The 20,000-nt window shown below is 38.5% G+C and overlaps 2 protein-coding genes across 6 annotated transcripts in view; one reads left to right on the top strand and one right to left on the bottom strand.

Annotated features, from left to right (window-relative positions):
* Nucleotides 1-6,025, top strand: part of LOC308088083 (ras GTPase-activating protein 1-like) — a 63,612-nt gene extending 57,587 nt beyond the window's left edge. For all 3 annotated transcript variants that reach the window (XM_080432431.1, XM_080432432.1, XM_080432430.1), the window contains 3 exons: nucleotides 1-7; nucleotides 802-936; nucleotides 3,386-6,025. The exon at nucleotides 1-7 is cut by the window's left edge and continues 71 nt beyond it. In XM_080432431.1, coding sequence (XP_080288557.1) covers nucleotides 1-7; nucleotides 802-936; nucleotides 3,386-3,469 — 226 coding nt within the window. In that variant the 3' untranslated portion in view covers nucleotides 3,470-6,025. The remainder of the gene's footprint in view (nucleotides 8-801; nucleotides 937-3,385) is intronic.
* A 1,535-nt stretch (nucleotides 6,026-7,560) lies between these two features.
* Nucleotides 7,561-20,000, bottom strand: part of ccnh (cyclin H) — a 21,532-nt gene continuing 9,092 nt past the window's right edge. For all 3 annotated transcript variants that reach the window (XM_080432433.1, XM_080432434.1, XM_080432435.1), the window contains 6 exons: nucleotides 17,082-17,295; nucleotides 16,070-16,233; nucleotides 15,458-15,528; nucleotides 14,939-15,044; nucleotides 8,072-8,135; nucleotides 7,561-7,893 (listed from right to left, as the gene is read on the bottom strand). In XM_080432433.1, coding sequence (XP_080288559.1) covers nucleotides 7,870-7,893; nucleotides 8,072-8,135; nucleotides 14,939-15,044; nucleotides 15,458-15,528; nucleotides 16,070-16,233; nucleotides 17,082-17,295 — 643 coding nt within the window. In that variant the 3' untranslated portion in view covers nucleotides 7,561-7,869. The remainder of the gene's footprint in view (nucleotides 7,894-8,071; nucleotides 8,136-14,938; nucleotides 15,045-15,457; nucleotides 15,529-16,069; nucleotides 16,234-17,081; nucleotides 17,296-20,000) is intronic.

The following is a 20,000-nucleotide window of genomic DNA, read 5'->3' as shown; positions in this document are numbered from 1 at the left end:
GTTGGGGGTGAGTATTATTATTACTATTACTATTACTATTATTATTATTATTATTGTCTCCACCAGGCCGAAAGGCATGGCGAGAGAGTATGTTTTACCCCCTGTCCGTCCGTCCGTGTGTCCGTCATTCTATCTGTCTGTGAACAGCTAATCTCCGGCACCGTTGGCTTGCTCGCAGTGAAAGTGTGCTCTCACACACTCCCTGGATGTCAGAGCAGAACCTCTGGCCCAAATTTTTCACAAGGGCCTGTTATAGCGCCACCAGGAGGCCGATTTGTGCAAAACACATTTCTTGACAATACTCCTAACAGATTTTGTCCAAACATCACGCAAATCGATACACTGTATCTCTATAGTCATTAAAAGAAACTGTTTTTCTGGTTTTTCGAATTCTATCCTGATTGGCTAAAATTGCCTTCCAAAGTTTTCAGGAGTACTCCGTTTTGAACAAAATGCCTCAAATCATGAACACAGCATGCAAATTCTGTGAAAATTTGCACACACATTCCCACTATATGCCGAGGAAGAAATGCCACTTGAATTTTAAAATCAGCCTCTTGGTGGCGCTATAACAGGCCGATTCGTGTTTTTACCTATAACTGCACCGATCTGTGTAAAACTGTGTGTGTGTGTGTGTGTGTGTGTGTGTGTGTGTGTGTGTGTGTGTGTGTGTGTGTGTGTGTGTGTGTGTGTGTGTGTGTGTGTGTGTGTGTGTGTGTGTGTGTGTGTGTGTGTGTGTGTGTGTGTGTGTGTGTGTGTGTGTGTGTGTGTGTGTGTGTGTGTGTGTGTGTGTGTGTGTAGAACGTCCCTGACCTCCCAGAGGTCACAGAGCACTTTAGGACGGATGTTTCTCGGGACCTGGCCGCTCTGCATGAGCTTTGTGCCGCCCACTCTGACGAGCTGAGGACCCTGTCCAATGAGAGAGGAGCACAGCAGGTACACACACTGTAACTCCCAGCATGCATTGCTCTCTGAAGCCCCTTCAGATGATCCAGAATGCAACATGCCCCTCCCCCCCCCCCCCCTGTACCAAGTACAAGACACTGAGTACAAGGAAACAAAATGCCTATCCCTCCATACCCTCAACCCTAGTCCCCTAACACCTAAACCCTCAACCCTAACCCTAGTCCCCTAACACCTAAACCCTCAACCCTAACCCTAGTCCCCTAACACCTAAACCCTCAACCCTAACCCTAGTCCCCTAACACCTAAACCCTCAACCCTAACCCTAGTCCCCTAACACCTAAACCCTCAACCCTAACCCTAGTCCCCTAACACCTAAACCCTAAACCCTAACCCTAGTCCCCTAACACCTAAACCCTCAACCCTAACCCTAGTCCCCTAACACCTAAACCCTCAACCCTAACCCTAGTCCCCTAACACCTAAACCCTAACCCTAGTCCCCTAACACCTAAACCCTCAACCCTAACCCTAGTCCCCTAACACCTAAACCCTCAACCCTAACCCTAACACCTAAACCCTCAACCCTAACCCTAGTCCCCTAACACCTAAACCCTCAACCCTAACCCTAGTCCCCTAACACCTAAACCCCTAAATATCTGACCCTAACCACAACCCTAACCCACACATATCCAGCATTAGACAAACAGTCTGGTCTCTGATAATACAGGAAATATATAAGAAGACATTAAAATATAACCTTGAATTGTGTTCAAATGTAACCCATTTTACATTTGTTAGACACTAAATTAATGAACACATTGTCAGTAACAGTTATAAAACTGTGACTTTTTGACAGATGCTAGGTCCATTGTTTATCCTATAGTTCCAATGTACAGATTATTATTTAGATAGTGTATTGTTTAGACTGATGTTAGGTTCATTGTTTACCTGTGATCCTAGTTTACTGAGACACTACACTGTCTCTCTGTATTCTATGATCCTATAGTTTACTGAGACACTACACTGTCTCTCTGTATTCTATGATCCTATAGTTTACTGAGACACTACACTGTCTCTCTGTATTCTATGATCCTATAGTTTACTGAGACACTACACTGTCTCTCTGTATTCTATGATCCTATAGTTTACTGAGACACTACACTGTCTCTCTGTATTCTATGATCCTATAGTTTACTGAGACACTACACTGTCTCTCTGTATTCTATGATCCTATAGTTTACTGAGACACTACACTGTCTCTGTATTCTATGATCCTATAGTTTACTGAGACACTACACTGTCTCTATGTATTCTATGATCCTATAGTTTACTGAGACACTACACTGTCTCTCTGTATTCTATGATCCTATAGTTTACTGAGACACTACACTGTCTCTCAGTATTCTATGATCCTATAGTTTACTGAGACACTACACTGTCTCTGTATTCTATGATCCTATAGATTACTGAGACACTACACTGTCTCTCTGTATTCTATGATCCTATAGTTTACTGAGACACTACACTGTCTCTATGTATTCTATGATCCTATAGTTTACTGAGACACTACACTGTCTCTGCATTCTATGATCCTATAGTTTACTGAGACACTACACTGTCTCTGTATTCTATGATCCTATAGTTTACTGAGACACTACACTGTCTCTATGTATTCTATGATCCTATAGTTTACTGAGACACTACACTGTCTCTGTATTCTATGATCCTATAGTTTACTGAGACACTACACTGTCTCTGTATTCTATGATCCTATAGTTTACTGACACACTACACTGTCTCTATGTATTCTATGATCCTATAGTTTACTGAGACACTACACTGTCTCTCTGTATTCTATGATCCTATAGTTTACTGAGACACTACACTGTCTCTATGTATTCTATGATCCTATAGTTTACTGACACACTACACTGTCTCTGTATTCTATGATCCTATAGTTTACTGACACACTACACTGTCTCTATGTATTCTATGATCCTATAGTTTACTGAGACACTACACTGTCTCTATGTATTCTATGATCCTATAGTTTACTGAGACACTACACTGTTTCTGTATTCTATGATCCTATAGTTTACTGAGACACTACACTGTCTCTGTATTCTATGATCCTATAGTTTACTGAGACACTACACTGTCTCTGTATTCTATGATCCTATAGTTTACTGAGACACTACACTGTCTCTCTGTATTCTATGATCCTATAGTTTACTGAGACACTACACTGTCTCTGTATTCTATGATCCTATAGTTTACTGAGACACTACACTGTCTCTGTATTCTATGATCCTATAGTTTACTGAGACACTACACTGTCTCTCTGTATTCTATGATCCTATAGTTTACTGAGACACTACACTGTCTCTGTATTCTATGTATGTGTTTACCTTGTTTATTGTAATGGCAGAGCGTGTAGATCCGATATTGTATTTATATGTGTTATATGTTGTGTATTTTACAGCATGTGTTAAAGAAGCTCCTGGCCATCACAGAGCTGCTGCAGCAGAAACAGGTTCATTACGCCATGAGCAACAGCAACAGGTAGTTACTGTTCCTGAAGCATCTCCTCTACACCTCCTTCTACACCTCCTCCATGTCCTCCATTCTCCCTGTGAGAGCATCACCCCCCCCCCCACACCCCCCATCTCAGAGCTATGCAACGACAGCAGAACCAACGGACTCTTGATCAAAGAGCGACTGAACCGTTTCCATGACGACACCATGACGTCTCCATGACGACATGACTTCACCATGACGTCTCCATGACGTCTCCATGACGTCTCCATGACGACATGACTTCACCACAACATGCTCTTTGTCTTTCATCTCCCTTCAGGGTCCTTTAGTTTGTTTACCTTTTCTTTCCTTCATCAACTGTTAGTGATTCAGACTCAGTATCAGTATCAGAGTACAGAGTACAGAGTATCGAGTATCGAGTATCAGTCTGTTAGTGATTCAGAGACTCAGTATCAGAGTACAGAGTACAGAGTATCAGAGTATCACTCTGTCAGTGATTCATTTCCTATCATTACATTTCATTTCATTTCCTCAACAAGGGCCAAAAAATATAAAGATTAAAACAGCAAAACAAGCTTCTTTTTGTACCCTGGAATGTGTGTTATGACAGCATAGGTTGCCAAAGTGTGTGTGTGTGTGTGTGTGTGTGTGTGTGTGTGTGTGTGTGTGTGTGTGTGTGTGTGTGTGTGTGTGTGTGTGTGTGTGTGTGTGTGTGTGTGTGTGTGTGTGTGTGTGTGTGTGTGTGTGTGTGTGTGGTGTTACTCCAGTGGAAACCTTGTATTTCCAGTTGATAATCAGTGTAACATGTAGTACAATGTTATTATTAAGTTATTATTAATATGATTTAGTCACAAACTCTTAATACTTCATTGGTTTCATATCAACCTGGTCTGGAGCTCTACAGTGTTAGATAAGCTTTATTTCCACCACAAAGTATAACATTGATTAATTTATGAAAAGATATGGAGATACAAGGTTTCTGTCTGACAGTATATACACACAAACAGTTCATAAATGTAAATTATGTCTCTATTGTAACAATGCTTCTAAGTAAACAACTCATCTGTAGAGGACATGTACAGTATTTGTGGGATGAGTCGTTTTTCAGGCGCGATTTTCTGACAAAAACGTTTATGGCAAAAACTATATAATTTCTAAAATGATTCTTTATCTTTTGGGTTTTTCTGTGTTTCTGTTCGTCACAAAGAACCAGGAGATGACATTTTCCAAAAAGTTGCTGCTCCATTCACTTCAATGTTAAAACTGACAAATAAACTGACAAAAAAAAAACACATTTTCCCCATGTTTAAGCTGTAAACATGTTTAAGCTGTAAACATGTTTAAGCTGTAAACATGTTTAAGCTGTAAACATGTTTAAGCTGTAAACATGCTGGCAGTCTGTGAGTAACTATTTTTTTAAAACCCTGGCAGTTTATGAGTTAAAAGTTATCTCTAAGAAGCATTTTGTTTACAATAGAGAAATAAAACATTTCTGAACTCTTTGTGTTTATATATAAACTCCTCAAAAGAAGTTTGGAAACGTAACTTGGGGTTGATTATTTCTCCTCTTCAATGATACCAGTCTGTATGGTATTTTATATGGTTATCGTTGATGACAGGTGTGTGACTGACACCTGAACATCTGTTGAATAAAGCCTGCGGTTCCTCAGTGAAGCCAGGGTGAGGACCCGCTCTTTATTGGGATGTTGTCTTCCTGGGACGGCCACTGTACATGTAAGATTGTAAATGGTTCCAGTAATGCTGCCGCTCTGCATAACGGAACAGCAGCTTCACTTGCCCTGTTGCATCAAACGTGGCATCTTTCCATGAGGGGGCAGTGTTGCTGCTTGGAGCATCAACGCACACACAACTTTGACTTTGTGTTGATGCTCCAAGCAGCAGCTCAGGTTCCAGAGACACACCTGGCAGGCCGCTCCAAACCAGAGCCATTTCAACAGAAGCATATTGGGGGATTTGGGCCATTTTTTGGGGGGTGCTACCCATACGTTTAGCTGTGTTACTCATTCCACGATTGCCCGATCTTTACAAGTTATACCTCGTTGTAAAGGTGAGTAATCAACGATAAAAATGTAAAATACTGGTATTATAATATAATGGTATTATAGAAGGGGAGAAATAATTGGCCGACGTTAAGTTTCCAAACCTTTTTTAAGGAGTTAAGTACACGTGTACACACACACACACACCGTACACACACACACACACACACACACACACACACACACACACCGTACACATACACACAGGTCCTTGTCCTCTACTTATGAGGAATGTTAAACTGACATGAAGCCCCTCCCCCTTTCTTCTATAATAACTGGATTTTGAGCGATAATGCTTTTTATACTGTAATTAGTGACTGATTTATTTGATGGTTACAAAGTGCTGAAAGTAGCATTTCTATCCTTGTTTTTCTTTGTCCTTTAATTTCTTTCTTTCATAAAGTAATGGTTATTTTATTATTTTATATCAAGAATAAATTCTTGCTGGAATCATGAGTTTATATTTGAGATGAAGCTGAACGTTTTATTTTATCAGCTTTTTCTGTTTTGCTTTTGCTTTTCCTTTCATTCATAATCAGAAAAACCAAGTTGATGAAAAGTGTTTACAGTCATTTATGTGTTTTAATACAGATTGTATCAGACATGCATGCACTTATTAAACCATTTCTGTTTTGTAAAGTACTTTACAGACTCTTTCATTACGGGGGGAGGGGGGGGGTGTACTTGGTCCACTCCCTTCACTGAAAATAACCGATCTCCAAGCTCACATGTTGTGAGCTTTTAGATCTGCAATTTTTAAAGTCTGCCCCAGTATAGTTATGACCTTGTTATGACCGTCTGATCATTAAAATAAACATGCTCTGAAAATGCAACGCGGCCAGCCATCTGACCACCTGACCACCTGACCACCTGACCATCTGACCACCTGACCATCTGACCACCTGACCATCTGACCACCTGACCATCTGACCATCTGACCATCTGACCACCTGACCATCTGACCATCTGACCACTAAACAGGCAGTCAGACGGGTGGGCCACCTTTTTGAGTTTTTCTGAAAAAAGCCATTTTAGTGTCAAAATGTTGTGACGATGGCTCCAATATTTAGTTCAGTGACCATAGAGATAATGAATGGTTCAGAAGCTGTGTCCACCTTCTCTCTCCTATTGGAATTAATATTCATAATAATAATAATGAATGGTTCAGAAGCTGTGTTCACCTTCACTTTCCTATTGTTAATAATAGACTCCAACCTGCTTCCTGTCTCCTAAGAAGGCGGAGCCACCAACACAGATAGCGTAGTAAAGTCTAAAGTCAAGCGTAGACAGTGTAGTAAAGTCTAAAGTCAAGCGTAGACAGTGTAGTAAAGTCTAAAGTCAAGCGTAGACAGTGTAGTAAAGTCTAAAGTCAAGCGTAGACAGTGTAGTAAAGTCTAAAGTCAAGCGTAGACAGTGTAGTAAAGTCTAAAGTAAAGCGTAGACAGTGTAGTAAAGTCTAAAGTCAAGCGTAGACAGTGTAGTAAAGTCTAAAGTCAAGCGTAGACAGTGTAGTAAAGTCTAAAGTAAAGCGTAGACAGTGTAGTAAAGTCTAAAGTCAAGCGTAGACAGTGTAGTAAAGTCTAAAGTCAAGCGTAGACAGTGTAGTAAAGTCTAAAGTAAAGCGTAGACAGTGTAGTAAAGTCTAAAGTAAAGCGTAGACAGTGTAGTAAAGTCTAAAGTCAAGCGTAGACAGTGTAGTAAAGTCTAAAGTAAAGCGTAGACAGTGTAGTAAAGTCTAAAGTCAAGCGTAGACAGTGTAGTAAAGTATAGACGGCATGTAAACATGTGTAAACATGTAGAAAAAATATCTTTATTCACTGAAATCATGAAATCAAAACAAGACGATTTATTGAGGATGTGAGGCAAGAAAAACTGAAATATCATAACTATACACCTTTTAAACACTTGTGGGGTCATTTTAACATGAACTCTTTGATTTGATTGATTCAATATTACAATATGTGTCAATCATTTTCAGACAAGCCCCACCCCTATATAAACCCAAGCCCCGCCCCTATATAAACCCAAGCCCCGCCCCTATATAAACCCAAGCCCCGCCCCTATATAAACCCACTATAACTTCAGTTCATGTTTATAAAATGTTTCATATGTTTTCATTCATTGTTTTGAAAAGTATCAGTTACTAGAACCAAGGTTACAATGGGTTTATGAGAGGGCGTGTCCCATAAAAATGAATATCTAAATATGGAATCAAGCAACTTAAGAACACTAAAGCCTGAGTAGACGTTAAAACCACCCTAGAAGTGTTAAAAAGTGAAATAGTCCTTTAACTGACAGTGGACATGTGTTCTTTAATACATGTTTTAAATGTTTAAACAAACATGTCTTCTTCTTTAATGCTTTGTCTTCACAAATCTTCATCCGTCCATTCCTACAAACAAACAAACAAACAAACAAACAAACAGTCGTTAATTAACTACCGTCATGCTAACGAACAATTAAGCAATTCACAGGAAGTGATGCAACGTTTAGGACAGGATGAATGAGATCAGGTTGTGGTAGACAAATGTTTTTAATATTCATGAGCTGTTTAATATTCATGATCTCACCTCCTCTGCTATGCGTGGTTCTTTAGCCACATGGTCGTCATCCTCATAACCTCGCTTCCTCTTACTGAAACACATTAAATATTCATATTATTATTATTACTGAAACACATAAATATTAATATTAGTATAGAGTACCGAAGTCCGACTGTTCCAGGGTTTGTGGCTTTATTTTTTGTGTTGAAATCCCCATTTGGGAATCTTAGATCCCGTCATATAAGAACTGTGTTCCAAACATAAACACACCACCCTGGCGTTTTTGTCAGGGGGCGTGGCTCTGCATCGTTTATGATATTCATATTTGATACAGCCTGTTTCAGGCGAAAATGGAATTAATTCTGCCTTAAAAGTCTTAAGAACTACTACTTCCGGGTCCGAAATCACTGTCCCCACAGCAGCCGCGTTCATGGGAAATGTAGTCTTTGGGTCGTTTGACTGGTTTCTAGTGTTTATATTGTGTTACTCTTTGGGTAAATGTGTACATTTACACCTTCAGTCGATGCTTCATATCTATATAAGTAAAGTCGCCAGGGTGGTGTGTTTATGTTTGGAACACAGTTCTTATATGAAGCGATCTAAGATTCCCCAATGAGGATATCAATACAAAAAGTAAAGCCACGAACCTGCGGAAAGCGCCCTCTACTGGCAGTGACGTCAGGACTTCGGTGCTCTATTACTGAAACACATTCAATATTATTATTAGTATTACTGAAACAGATAGTTTTACCACATTGTTATTATTATTATTATTATTATTATTATTATTATTATTATTATTATTATTATTAGTCACACTGAAGCATCAGTTTGAACCCACAAACACAGGCCCTGAAAAATCACTCAAAATGTCTGAAGTTGTTTTCTCATGTCAAGGCTTTCAAGAGTTCTTAAAACAGTTAAATACTACTTTAACATCCTTAAAACAGTTAAATACAGTTACTTTAACAGTTAAGTCTTAAAACATCCGTTTTGAAGCATTAAATCCCTAGTTTAAAGTCCACCAGGTCATTAAATCCCTAGTTTAAAGTCCACCAGGTCACAGGGACTCATTCTCTCATTTTCCATTCAAGATTTGTGTCATTCTAATGGTTTCAGTTTGTTGTGTTGTTGTCATAATGTCCTCGTCCCTCCAGACAGTCATTGTCATCAGTCCTGTTGTCATGTAGCTTCAAGTAGGTACAGTGTCTGACATCACACCTATGACATCACACCTTGTGACATCACACCTATGACATCACACCTTGTGACATCACACCTACAGTAAGAGTGACATCACACCTATTGTCTTCATGTTTGTATCATTTCATGTAGATTAGATACATTATACATGTATGTACATGTACCTCAGTTCACACATTTACCACAAACTCATTGGTTGTATGTGTATTATTATTAGTATTATTATTACATGACCATTAACCACATTAACCCTGGCTGCTTCTTGATTATTCATTCACATAAGCAGGATGATGTGGGTTATTGCTTCTAAACATTGACTTGGATGTATTTGTGGTTAACTGTCCAGCCCTATACTGAAGTATTATTACAGTATTATTACAGTATGCACATTGAAGTACAGTAGTAGTATTTCTATAGTACAGAAGTATATTTACATAGTAAAAAACTCTTTTACCTAAATGTGTACTTTGTGTTTCAGGACAGAATGCACCATCCTGTCACTGGCTGCTGCCATTCAGGTCATGTGACTTATTCCTGGTCTGAAGACTAGGACTTTAAAGTCCTGGACTGAAGACTAAAGTCCTGGACTGAAGACTAAAGTCCTGGTCTGAAGACTAAAGTCCTGGTCTGAAGACTAAAGTCATGGTCTGAAGACTAAAGTGATTTGAACTACACAGCATGTAGCCACCTGTAAACGCAATATAACTGAAGACTCAACTGTCCAGGAAGAATTACTGCTGCATCGACCTTCCAAAGCCCAACCTGAACCATTCAAACACAACTATGTGTCGTTTACCTTCCATAAGGGACATAAGGACACCTTCCATAAGGGACATAAGGACACCTTCCATAAGGGACATAAGGACTCTGAGGAGGTGATTTCTATGAAGATGGACCTGAACTAAAGCTCAGTACTTGACTAGAAGCAACCACGGAATTTATTACAATTGTTGAGGTCCTTTATTCTGCTCTGCCCGCCTCTCAACGTGATTGGTCAGTGATGTAATAGGTCTTAGTGATCGACACGGACGATGGCCAATGTGAAGCAGACTTTTGGTTCCATCGTCTCCTCTGTCAAGGTGAACTGAAGGTCGTAGGACAATCCAAAGCATTGAAACCTTTCACCCCTCATCAGGGAACTTTAAACTCTCTTTAACGTTTAACTCTCTTTAATGTAGCACCTCACTGACTGAGGGAACGTTTAACTCTCTGTTTAACTCTCTTTAACGTTTAACTCTTTAACGTAGCACCTCACTGACTGAGGGAACGTTTATCTCTCTGTTTAACTCTTTAACGTTTAAGTCTTTAACGTAGCACCTCACTGACTGAGGGAACGTTTAACTCTCTGTTTGACTCTCTGTTTAACTCTTTAACGTTTAAGTCTTTAACGTAGCACCTCACTGACTGAGGGAACGTTTAACTCTTTAACGTAGCACCTCACTGACTGAGGGAACGTTTAACTCTCCGTTTAACTCTCTTTAACGTTTAACTCTCTTTAACGTAGCACCTCACTGACTGAGGGAACGTTTAACTCTCTGTTTAACTCTCTTTAACGTTTAACTCTCTTTAACGTTTAACTCTCTTTAACGTAGCACCTCACTGACTGAGACAACGCAACGCCTTAACCACGCCCACCACCTCTAGCAATACTCGACTCCACTGTACATCCTCCATTTTAATGACCATGTTAATGACCATGTAGCCTCTGGCGTAAACCTGTTAGATGGATCTTTTCTATGCTGCTTTGCTTGTTGATATTCTACCTTTTAGGCTCCTATGGATGTAAAGCTGCGTGTATTGGATATATGAACACATTTGAATGATAGTCTGATGACCACATAGCCAGTAGTCTGACGACCACACAGTTAGTAGTCTGACGACCACACAGTTAGTCTGAAGACCACACAGTTAGTAGTCTGAAGACCACACAGTCAGTAGTCTGATGACCACACAGACAGTCTGATGACCACACAGTCAGTAGTCTGAAGACCACACAGTTAGTAGTCTGATGACCACACAGTCAGTAGTCTGAAGACCACACAGTCAGTCTGATGACCACACAGTTAGTAGTCTGAAGACCACACAGTTAGTAGTCTGACGACCACAGTCAGTAGTCTGAAGACCACACAGTTAGTCTGAAGACCACATAGTTAGTAGTCCGACGACCACAGTTAGTAGTCTGATGACCACACAGTTGGTCTGAAGACCACACAGTCAGTAGTCTGAAGACCACAGTCAGTAGTCTGAAGACCACACAGTTAGTCTGAAGACCACATAGTTAGTAGTCCGACGACCACAGTTAGTAGTCTGATGACCACACAGTTGGTCTGAAGACCACAGTCAGTAGTCTGAAGACCACACAGTTAGTCTGAAGACCACATAGTTAGTAGTCCGACGACCACAGTTAGTAGTCTGATGACCACACAGTTGGTCTGAAGACCACAGTCAGTAGTCTGAAGACCACACAGTCAGTCTGATGACCACACAGTCAGTAGTCTGATGAACACACAGCTATCGTCTGATGACCACACAGTCAGTAGTCTGAAGACCACACAGTTAGTAGTCTGATGACCACACAGTTAGTAGTCTGAAGACCACACAGTCAGTAGTCTGAAGACCACACAGTTAGTAGTCTGATGACCACACAGTTAGTAGTCTGATGACCATACAGTTAGTCTGATGACCACAGTTAGTAGTCTGATGACCACACAGTTAGTAGTCTGATGACCATACAGTTAATAGTCTGATGACCATACAGTTAGACCACAGTTAGTAGTCTGATGACCATACAGTTAGTCTGATGACCACACAGCTAGTCTGACGACCACAGTTAGTAGTTTGAAGACCACACAGTTAGTCTGACGACCACAGTTAGTAGTCTGAAGACCACATAGTTAGTCTGATGACCACACAGTTAGTCTGATGACCACACAGTCATCAGTCTGATGACCACACAGTTAGTAGAGGATTAGCTGTAAACTGTTCCTGTGCATGTGTTGCTAACCTGTACACAATAATATGCTGCTCCAACAAACTTCACACAATCTCCCTTTAAGCCATGAGGGGGAGAGGGGGGTCAAAACAAAAGCTTTGTCCTATTTTCTGCTTTATCACTTTAGCTCCTCCCACCGTCAAGTGCTCCGCCGTGCCAAGTCAAAACGTTTTACAGAAGTCGTGCCACGCCCCCATTTACCCCCCCCCCATCCCAAAAGCAGTTTGTGACGTGTATTTTACGTAACAATCTGGTCATATATTATCTTGTGACATCGATGTCAGTTTACCAAACTGGCTGGGTCGTTATGGTCGAAATCTAATATATCTTATTTCTCACCAAATACCTCCATAATGGATATTGTGATGATAATATTGTCTCCATAATGGATATTGTGATGATAATATTGTCTCCATAATGGATATTGTGATGATAATATTGTATTGTGCTGAAATATAAATGCTCTTATCTAGTATAAGATCAGACTTAAGTGCTTCAGATCTCCACAGGCCCAGACGGTATCTAGTCTTATATCACTGTATCAATAACATGGATCTATTGGTTGTCCAGCCGTACCGTCAATGCACTAAACATTTCCACAGATCTCACAGACCTCACAGACCTCAGCGAGTCTATTAACGGAACTGAACGCAAAATGCCAACGATGATGATGATGATGATGTAACTTCCTGTGTGTCTTTCATATCGATGAAATAACTTCCTGTGTGTCTTTCATATCGTCGATGTTTCTTTTTTATTGTTTTCTACCTGAGACTCTGATCCTGAGACTCTGATCCTGAGACCTTTTGCATCTTGAATACAAAACCACGGGTCAAATAAAACTCTTAGTATGTATGAACATGTGTGTGTGTGTGTGTTTACTTAATGTGTTAACATGTGTTAATGTGTGTGTGTGTGTGTGTGTGTGTGTGTGTGTGTGTGTGTGTGTGTGTGTGTGTTTACTTAATGTGTTAACGTGTGTGTGTGTGTGTGTGTGTGTGTGTGTGTGTTTACTTATTGTGTTAACGTGTGTGTTTACTTAATGTGTTAACATGTGTTAACGTGTGTGTGTGTGTGTGTGTGTTTACTTAATGTGTTAACATGTGTGTGTGTGTGTGTGTGTGTGTGTGTGTGTGTGTGTGTGTGTGTGTGTGTGTGTGTGTGTGTGTGTGTGTGTGTGTTTACTTCATTTACTATACTTATTATGCGTATAGTTGAGAAATAGACGTTGTTGTTCCTGGTTCTTAGCAGAGAAATGGTTGTTTTAAGGTTAAATGATTCTTAGAGCTCCTGTAGACGTCAGGTTAGAATTAGACATTTAGTATCGTTAAGAGTTAAGGGTCTTAATGGGTTAAATGATTAGTATTATATTAGACATTTAGTATTGTTAAGAGTAACTTAGGGTAAATTAAAAACTACTACATAATATGTAATAATACATACTTGTAAACAGTAGGGTTGGTTATATGATAATAATAATAATAATAATAATAATAACTAGAAAAAGTGCTCCTCGGAGCACAAGTCTCCGCCAGGTCAGGTAGGTTATTATGGCCTCCTGGTGGCGCTATAATAGGCCAATGTGAAAAGGGTGCCATTTATTCCTAGGCCGTGCATGGCAATCGGACACTGCATGCATGATTTGAGGCATTTTGTTCTAAAAATGTGTTTTGCTAATTTTGACCTGCTGGTGGCGCTATAACAGGCCAATGTTAAAAGGGTGGCATTTGTTCCTCAACGTAGTGCAAATGTGCATTCAAAGTTTCACCACAATCGGACGCTGCGTTCATGATTTGCGGCATTTTGTTCAAAACGGGCCACTCCTGCAAACATTACATGTCAATGTTAGCCAATCAGGATGGAATATGAAAAATCAGATCCATCTTGATCACATGACTATAGAGATCATGTGTACCTATTTGCGTGAAATTTGGATCAAATCTGAAGGCTTAATATCAAAAAAAATGTTTTACATAAGTCTGCCTCCTGGTGGCGCTATAAAAGGCAAATGTGAAAAATGCAGGGCAAAGGTTTTTCCTTGGCCTCTAGAGAGTGTGCATACAAAGTTTTACACTGATCGGTGCAGTTATAGGTAAAAACACGAATCGGCCTGTTACAGCGCCACCATGAGGCTGATTTGAACATTTTTAAAAGGCATTTCTTTCTCGTCCTAATGGGAATGTGTGTGCAACATTTCACGTAAATTGCATGCTGTGTTCATGATTTGAGGCATTTTGTTCGAAACGGAGTACTCCTGCAAACTTTGAAAGCCAATTTTTGCCAATCAGGATGGAATATGAAAAATCTGAAATTAGCCGTTTCTTTTAATGACTATAGAGATACTGTGTACCGATTTGGGGGATTTTTGGCCAAAATCTATAGGAGTACTGTCCAAAAATGTGTTTTGCAAAAAGCGGCCTCCTGGTGGCGCTATAACAGGCCCATGTGAAATATTTGGGGCAGAGGTTCTGCTCTGGCATCCAGGGAGTGTGTGTGCACAGTTTCTCTGCGATCAAGCCAACAGTGCCAGAGATTAGCTGTACACAAAATGACAGAATGACGGACGGACGGAAGGACGGACGGACAGGGGGTAAAACAACTCTCTCGCCATGCCTTTCAGCCTGGCGGAGACAATAATAATAATAATAATACATACTTTTATACAGTAGGGTTGGTTATATAATAATAATAATACATACTTGTATACAGTAGGGTTGGTCACATGGATCCTCTCTAGTTTCACTTTGTAAACATTCACTTCCTCGGGTTTAGGAAGCTCATATTTTTTCATCAGGATCGTCATTCCTGTAGAAACAACAGGTTTAAGTTCATATATTATTATTATAATTAGTAGTAGTAGTAGTAGTAGTAGTATTATTATTAGGGCTATTTGTGTTTCTGCCGCAACTTTTTGCAGTTCTGGCTTAACCATGCAGTCGTTTTTACGAAACTCTGCAATATAGTAACCGGTAAAAACGGCAGAAGAAGAAAACCTACACAAACTATAGGGGACCATAGCACTATGTGCTATAGGGGACCATAGCACTATGTGCTATAGGGGACCATAGCACTATGTGCTATAGGGGACCATAGCACTATGTGCTATAGGGGATCATAGCACTATGTGCTATAGGGGACCATAGCACTATGTGCTTGGCCCCATAATTATTATAATAATGGTATAATAATATGTTTTATTATTAATACATTTCACTCACGTCTCATGGCGTCGTAGAGCTTGGACAGAGTCTCTCTGTCGTCTCTCAGCGCCAGGCATTCTGTCACGTAACTATGGAGACAGAATATAAACAATCTGTCAGGTAACTATGGAGACAGAATATAAACAATCTGTCAGGTAACTATGGAGACAGAATATAAACATTCTGTCAGGTAACTATGGAGACAGAATATAAACAATATAAACAATATAAACATTCTGTTAGGTAACTATGGAGACAGAATATAAACAATCTGTCAGGTAACTATGGAGACAGAATATAAACAATCTGTCAGGTAACTATGGAGACAGAATATAAACAATCTGTCAGGTAACTATGGAGACAGAATATAAACATTCTGTCTGGTGACTATGGAAACAATATAGATCTATTTAACACTATTTAACAATATGTTGCTGTTTACAAAAAAAGAAAAATAGCTGATCTACAAGCTCACGACGCACAGCGATTGGCTAATTACACATTCTTTTGATGTTTGAAAAAGGTTTGATCTGAAATCACAGCGATCAGGCGATGATGTCATAACTGTGACATAACCTTGACATGTCTACATGACAGTAGTGTGTGTTTGATGTGCTTGACGTGACGTACGTCTCCATGCTAAGCCCCGCCCTCGAGGCGCTGTTCAAGATGGCCGCCAGGGCGATCTGAGCGGGCGGGAAGAGCAGCCCTGCGTCCGTCATGGACGATCTGGTCAGGAAGTCATCAGCACTTCGCCTCAACGACTCTGGGTTCTCCAGGAGAGGATACCTAGTCTGAAGACCAGACATCGATAATAATCATATTAACTGTTATAAGAGAAGAAACCTAGTCTGAAGACCAGACATACATAATAATCATAGAAACCTAGTCTGAAGACCAGACATCAATAATAATCATATTAACTGTTATAAGAGAAGAAACCTAGTCTGAAGACCAGACATACATAATAATCATAGAAACCTAGTCTGAAGACCAAACATACATAATAATCATATTAACTGTTATAAGAGAAGAAACCTAGTCTGAAGACCAGACATCGATAATAATCATAATAACTGTTATAAGAGAAGAAACCTAGTCTGAAGACCAGACATACATAATAATCATAGAAACCTAGTCTGAAGACCAGACATACATAATAATCATATTAACTGTTATAAGATAGGATACCTAGTCTGAAGACCAAACATACATAATAATCATATTAACTGTTATAAGAGAAGAAACCTAGTCTGAAGACCAGACATACATAATAATCATAGAAACCTAGTCTGAAGACCAAACATACATAATAATCATATTAACTGTTATAAGAGAGAAAACCTAGTCTGAAGACAGAGAGGAAACCTAGTGTGAAGACAACATGTAAACATCATGTAAACCTAGTCTGAGGACTGCAGTGTTGACCTTGAGGTCTATAAGGGTGTTAATGTTACCTTGAGGTCTGTCAGGAGACCCTCCATAGGTCTATAAGGGTGTTAATGTTACCTTGAGGTCTGTCAGGAGACCCTCCATAGGTCTATAAGGGTATTAATGTTACCTTGAGGTCTATCAGAAGACCCTCCATATGTCTATAAGGGTGTTAATGTGACCTTGAGGTCTATAAGGGTGTTAATGTTACCTTGAGGTCTATCAGGAGACCCTCCATAGGTCTATACGGGGTGTGGATGACCAGGTGAAAGGTCAGCTGTTGGATCAGTAGGAGTTCATACTCTAGGATCTGTTCCAGGATCTTCTCTTGACCAGCAGGAGTTTCATGGATCAGATTCTGACCGAACTGAAGGCTGGAAACGTTGAACTCATCCACTTTACAGGCCAGGTAGGCACAGGTTAACCTATAATATAATATAAATATAATATAATTAGTTTATTAAATATAATACAGGCCAGGTAGGCACAGGTTAACCTATAATATAATATAAATATAATATAATTAGTTTATTACATATAATACAGGCCAGGTAGGCACAGGTTAACTTATAATATAATATAAATATAATATAACTAGTTTATTAAATATAATACAGGCCAGGTAGGCACATGTTAACCTATAATATAATATAAATATAATATAACTAGTTTATTATATATAATACAGGCCAGGTAGGCACATGTTAACCTATAATATAATATAACTAGTTTATTAAATATAATACAGGCCAGGTAGGCACAGGTTAACCTATAATATAATATAAATATAATATAATTAGTTTATTAAATATAATACAGGCCAGGTAGGCACATGTTAACCTATAATATAATATAAATATAATATAACTAGTTTATTATATATAATACAGGCCAGGTAGGCACATGTTAACCTATAATATAATATAACTAGTTTATTAAATATAATACAGGCCAGGTAGGCACAGGTTAACCTATAATATAATATAAATATAATATAATTAGTTTATTAAATATAATACAGGCCAGGTAGGCACAGGTTAACCTATAATATAATATAAATATAATATAACTAGTTTATTAAATATAATACAGGCCAGGTAGGCACAGGTTAACCTATAATATAATATAAATATAATATAACTAGTTTATTAAATATAATACAGGCCAGGTAGGCACAGGTTAACCTATAATATAAATATAATATAACTAGTTTATTATATATAATACAGGCCAGGTAGGCACAGGTTAACCTATAATATAAATATAATATAACTAGTTTATTAAATATAATACAGGCCAGGTAGGCACAGGTTAACCTATAATATAATATAACTAGTTTATTAAATATAATACAGGCCAGGTAGGCACATGTTAACCTATAATATAATATAACTAGTTTATTAAATATAATACAGGCCAGGTAGGCACATGTTAACCTATAATATAATATAACTAGTTTATTAAATATAATACAGGCCAGGTAGGCACAGGTTAACCTATAATATAAATATAATATAACTAGTTTATTATATATAATACAGGTCAGGTAGGCACAGGTTAACCTATAATATAAATATAATATAACTAGTTTATTAAATATAATACAGGCCAGGTAGGCACATGTTAACCTATAATATAATATAACTAGTTTATTAAATATAATACAGGCCAGGTAGGCACATGTTAACCTATAATATAATATAACTAGTTTATTAAATATAATACAGGCCAGGTAGGCACATGTTAACCTATAATATAATATAACTAGTTTATTAAATATAATACAGGCCAGGTAGGCACATGTTAACCTATAATATAATATAACTAGTTTATTAAATATAATACAGGCCAGGTAGGCACATGTTAACCTATAATATAAATATAATATAACTAGTTTATTACATATAATACAGGCCAGGTAGGCACAGGTTAACCTATAATATAATATAAATATAATATAACTAGTTTATTACATATAATACAGGCCAGGTAGGCACATGTTAACCTATAATATAATATAAATATAATATAACTAGTTTATTACATATAATACAGGTCAGGTAGGCACATGTTAACCTATAATATAATATAACTAGTTTATTATATATAATAATGGTCAGGTAGGCACAGGTTAACCTATAATATAATATAACTAGTTTATTATATATAATAATGGTCAGGTAGGCACATGTTAAACTGAGTAAAATACACAGAGACCCGGGTTCAAGCAGGAAAGTTACATAGTGTAGCTTTAACCATTGTTAGTGTTAGTGTTATTATTATTATTATTAGTAGTAGTAGTAGCAGAGGTGGGACAAAGTCCCTATGTTGCAAGTCCAAGTCGAGTCTCAAGTCTTTGCTCTCAAGTCCCGAGTCAAGTCCAAGTCAACACAGCCAAGTCCCAAGTCAAGTCCAAGTTCTCAGCTTTTAGTTTCGAGTCCCACACAAGTCCTTAGCATTTTGGTTCGAGTCCCACACAAGTCCTAACCTTTTGTTTCAAGTCCCAAACAAGTCCTAACCTTTTGTTTCGAGTCCCAAACAAGTCCTAACCTTTTGTTTCGAGTCCCAAACAAGTCCTAACCTTTTGTTTCGAGTCCCAAACAAGTCCTAACCTTTTGTTTCGAGTCCCAAACAAGTCCTAACCTTTTGTTTCGAGTCCCAAACAAGTCAAAATGTTAATTCAAGATATGTAAAGATTTACATAAATCATGAGCATTATTCACAATTTGCATTTGTTTTAAAACAAGGTTTCTTCCAGGCCAACAGAACAGCAGATACTGTACTTTTATTTTCCTCCTTGAGGACAGGGTTTAAAAGGGCCCTATTTAATGAATATAATGTAATTTTGTACAATCTGTATGGTAGAGTATGTTACTACAATATAACTTATACAATCAGGGTGGTTGTATTTTGTCTCCCTGCTCTTCTATTGAGACATTTAGATAATGTCAAAGGCCATGTCTCACCTAGACACAGGATCTGACACAAATTCAGTGTATCCTCTGATCAAGCAGGCAGGCTCTATTATCACGATGGTGAAATTTCAGCACTTGCACTGGAAACCGCGTTCAAATCCGGGGTAGAAGAGGAAATGTATATAGCGCTGAAGTGGTCAATGTATGTTTTGTAT

This window comes from Gymnoscopelus braueri, assembly GCF_963280865.1.
Source record: "Gymnoscopelus braueri genome assembly, chromosome: 7".
In the NCBI taxonomy this organism is placed as follows: domain Eukaryota; kingdom Metazoa; phylum Chordata; class Actinopteri; order Myctophiformes; family Myctophidae; genus Gymnoscopelus; species Gymnoscopelus braueri.
This window is presented reverse-complemented; position numbering and strand designations above follow the sequence as displayed.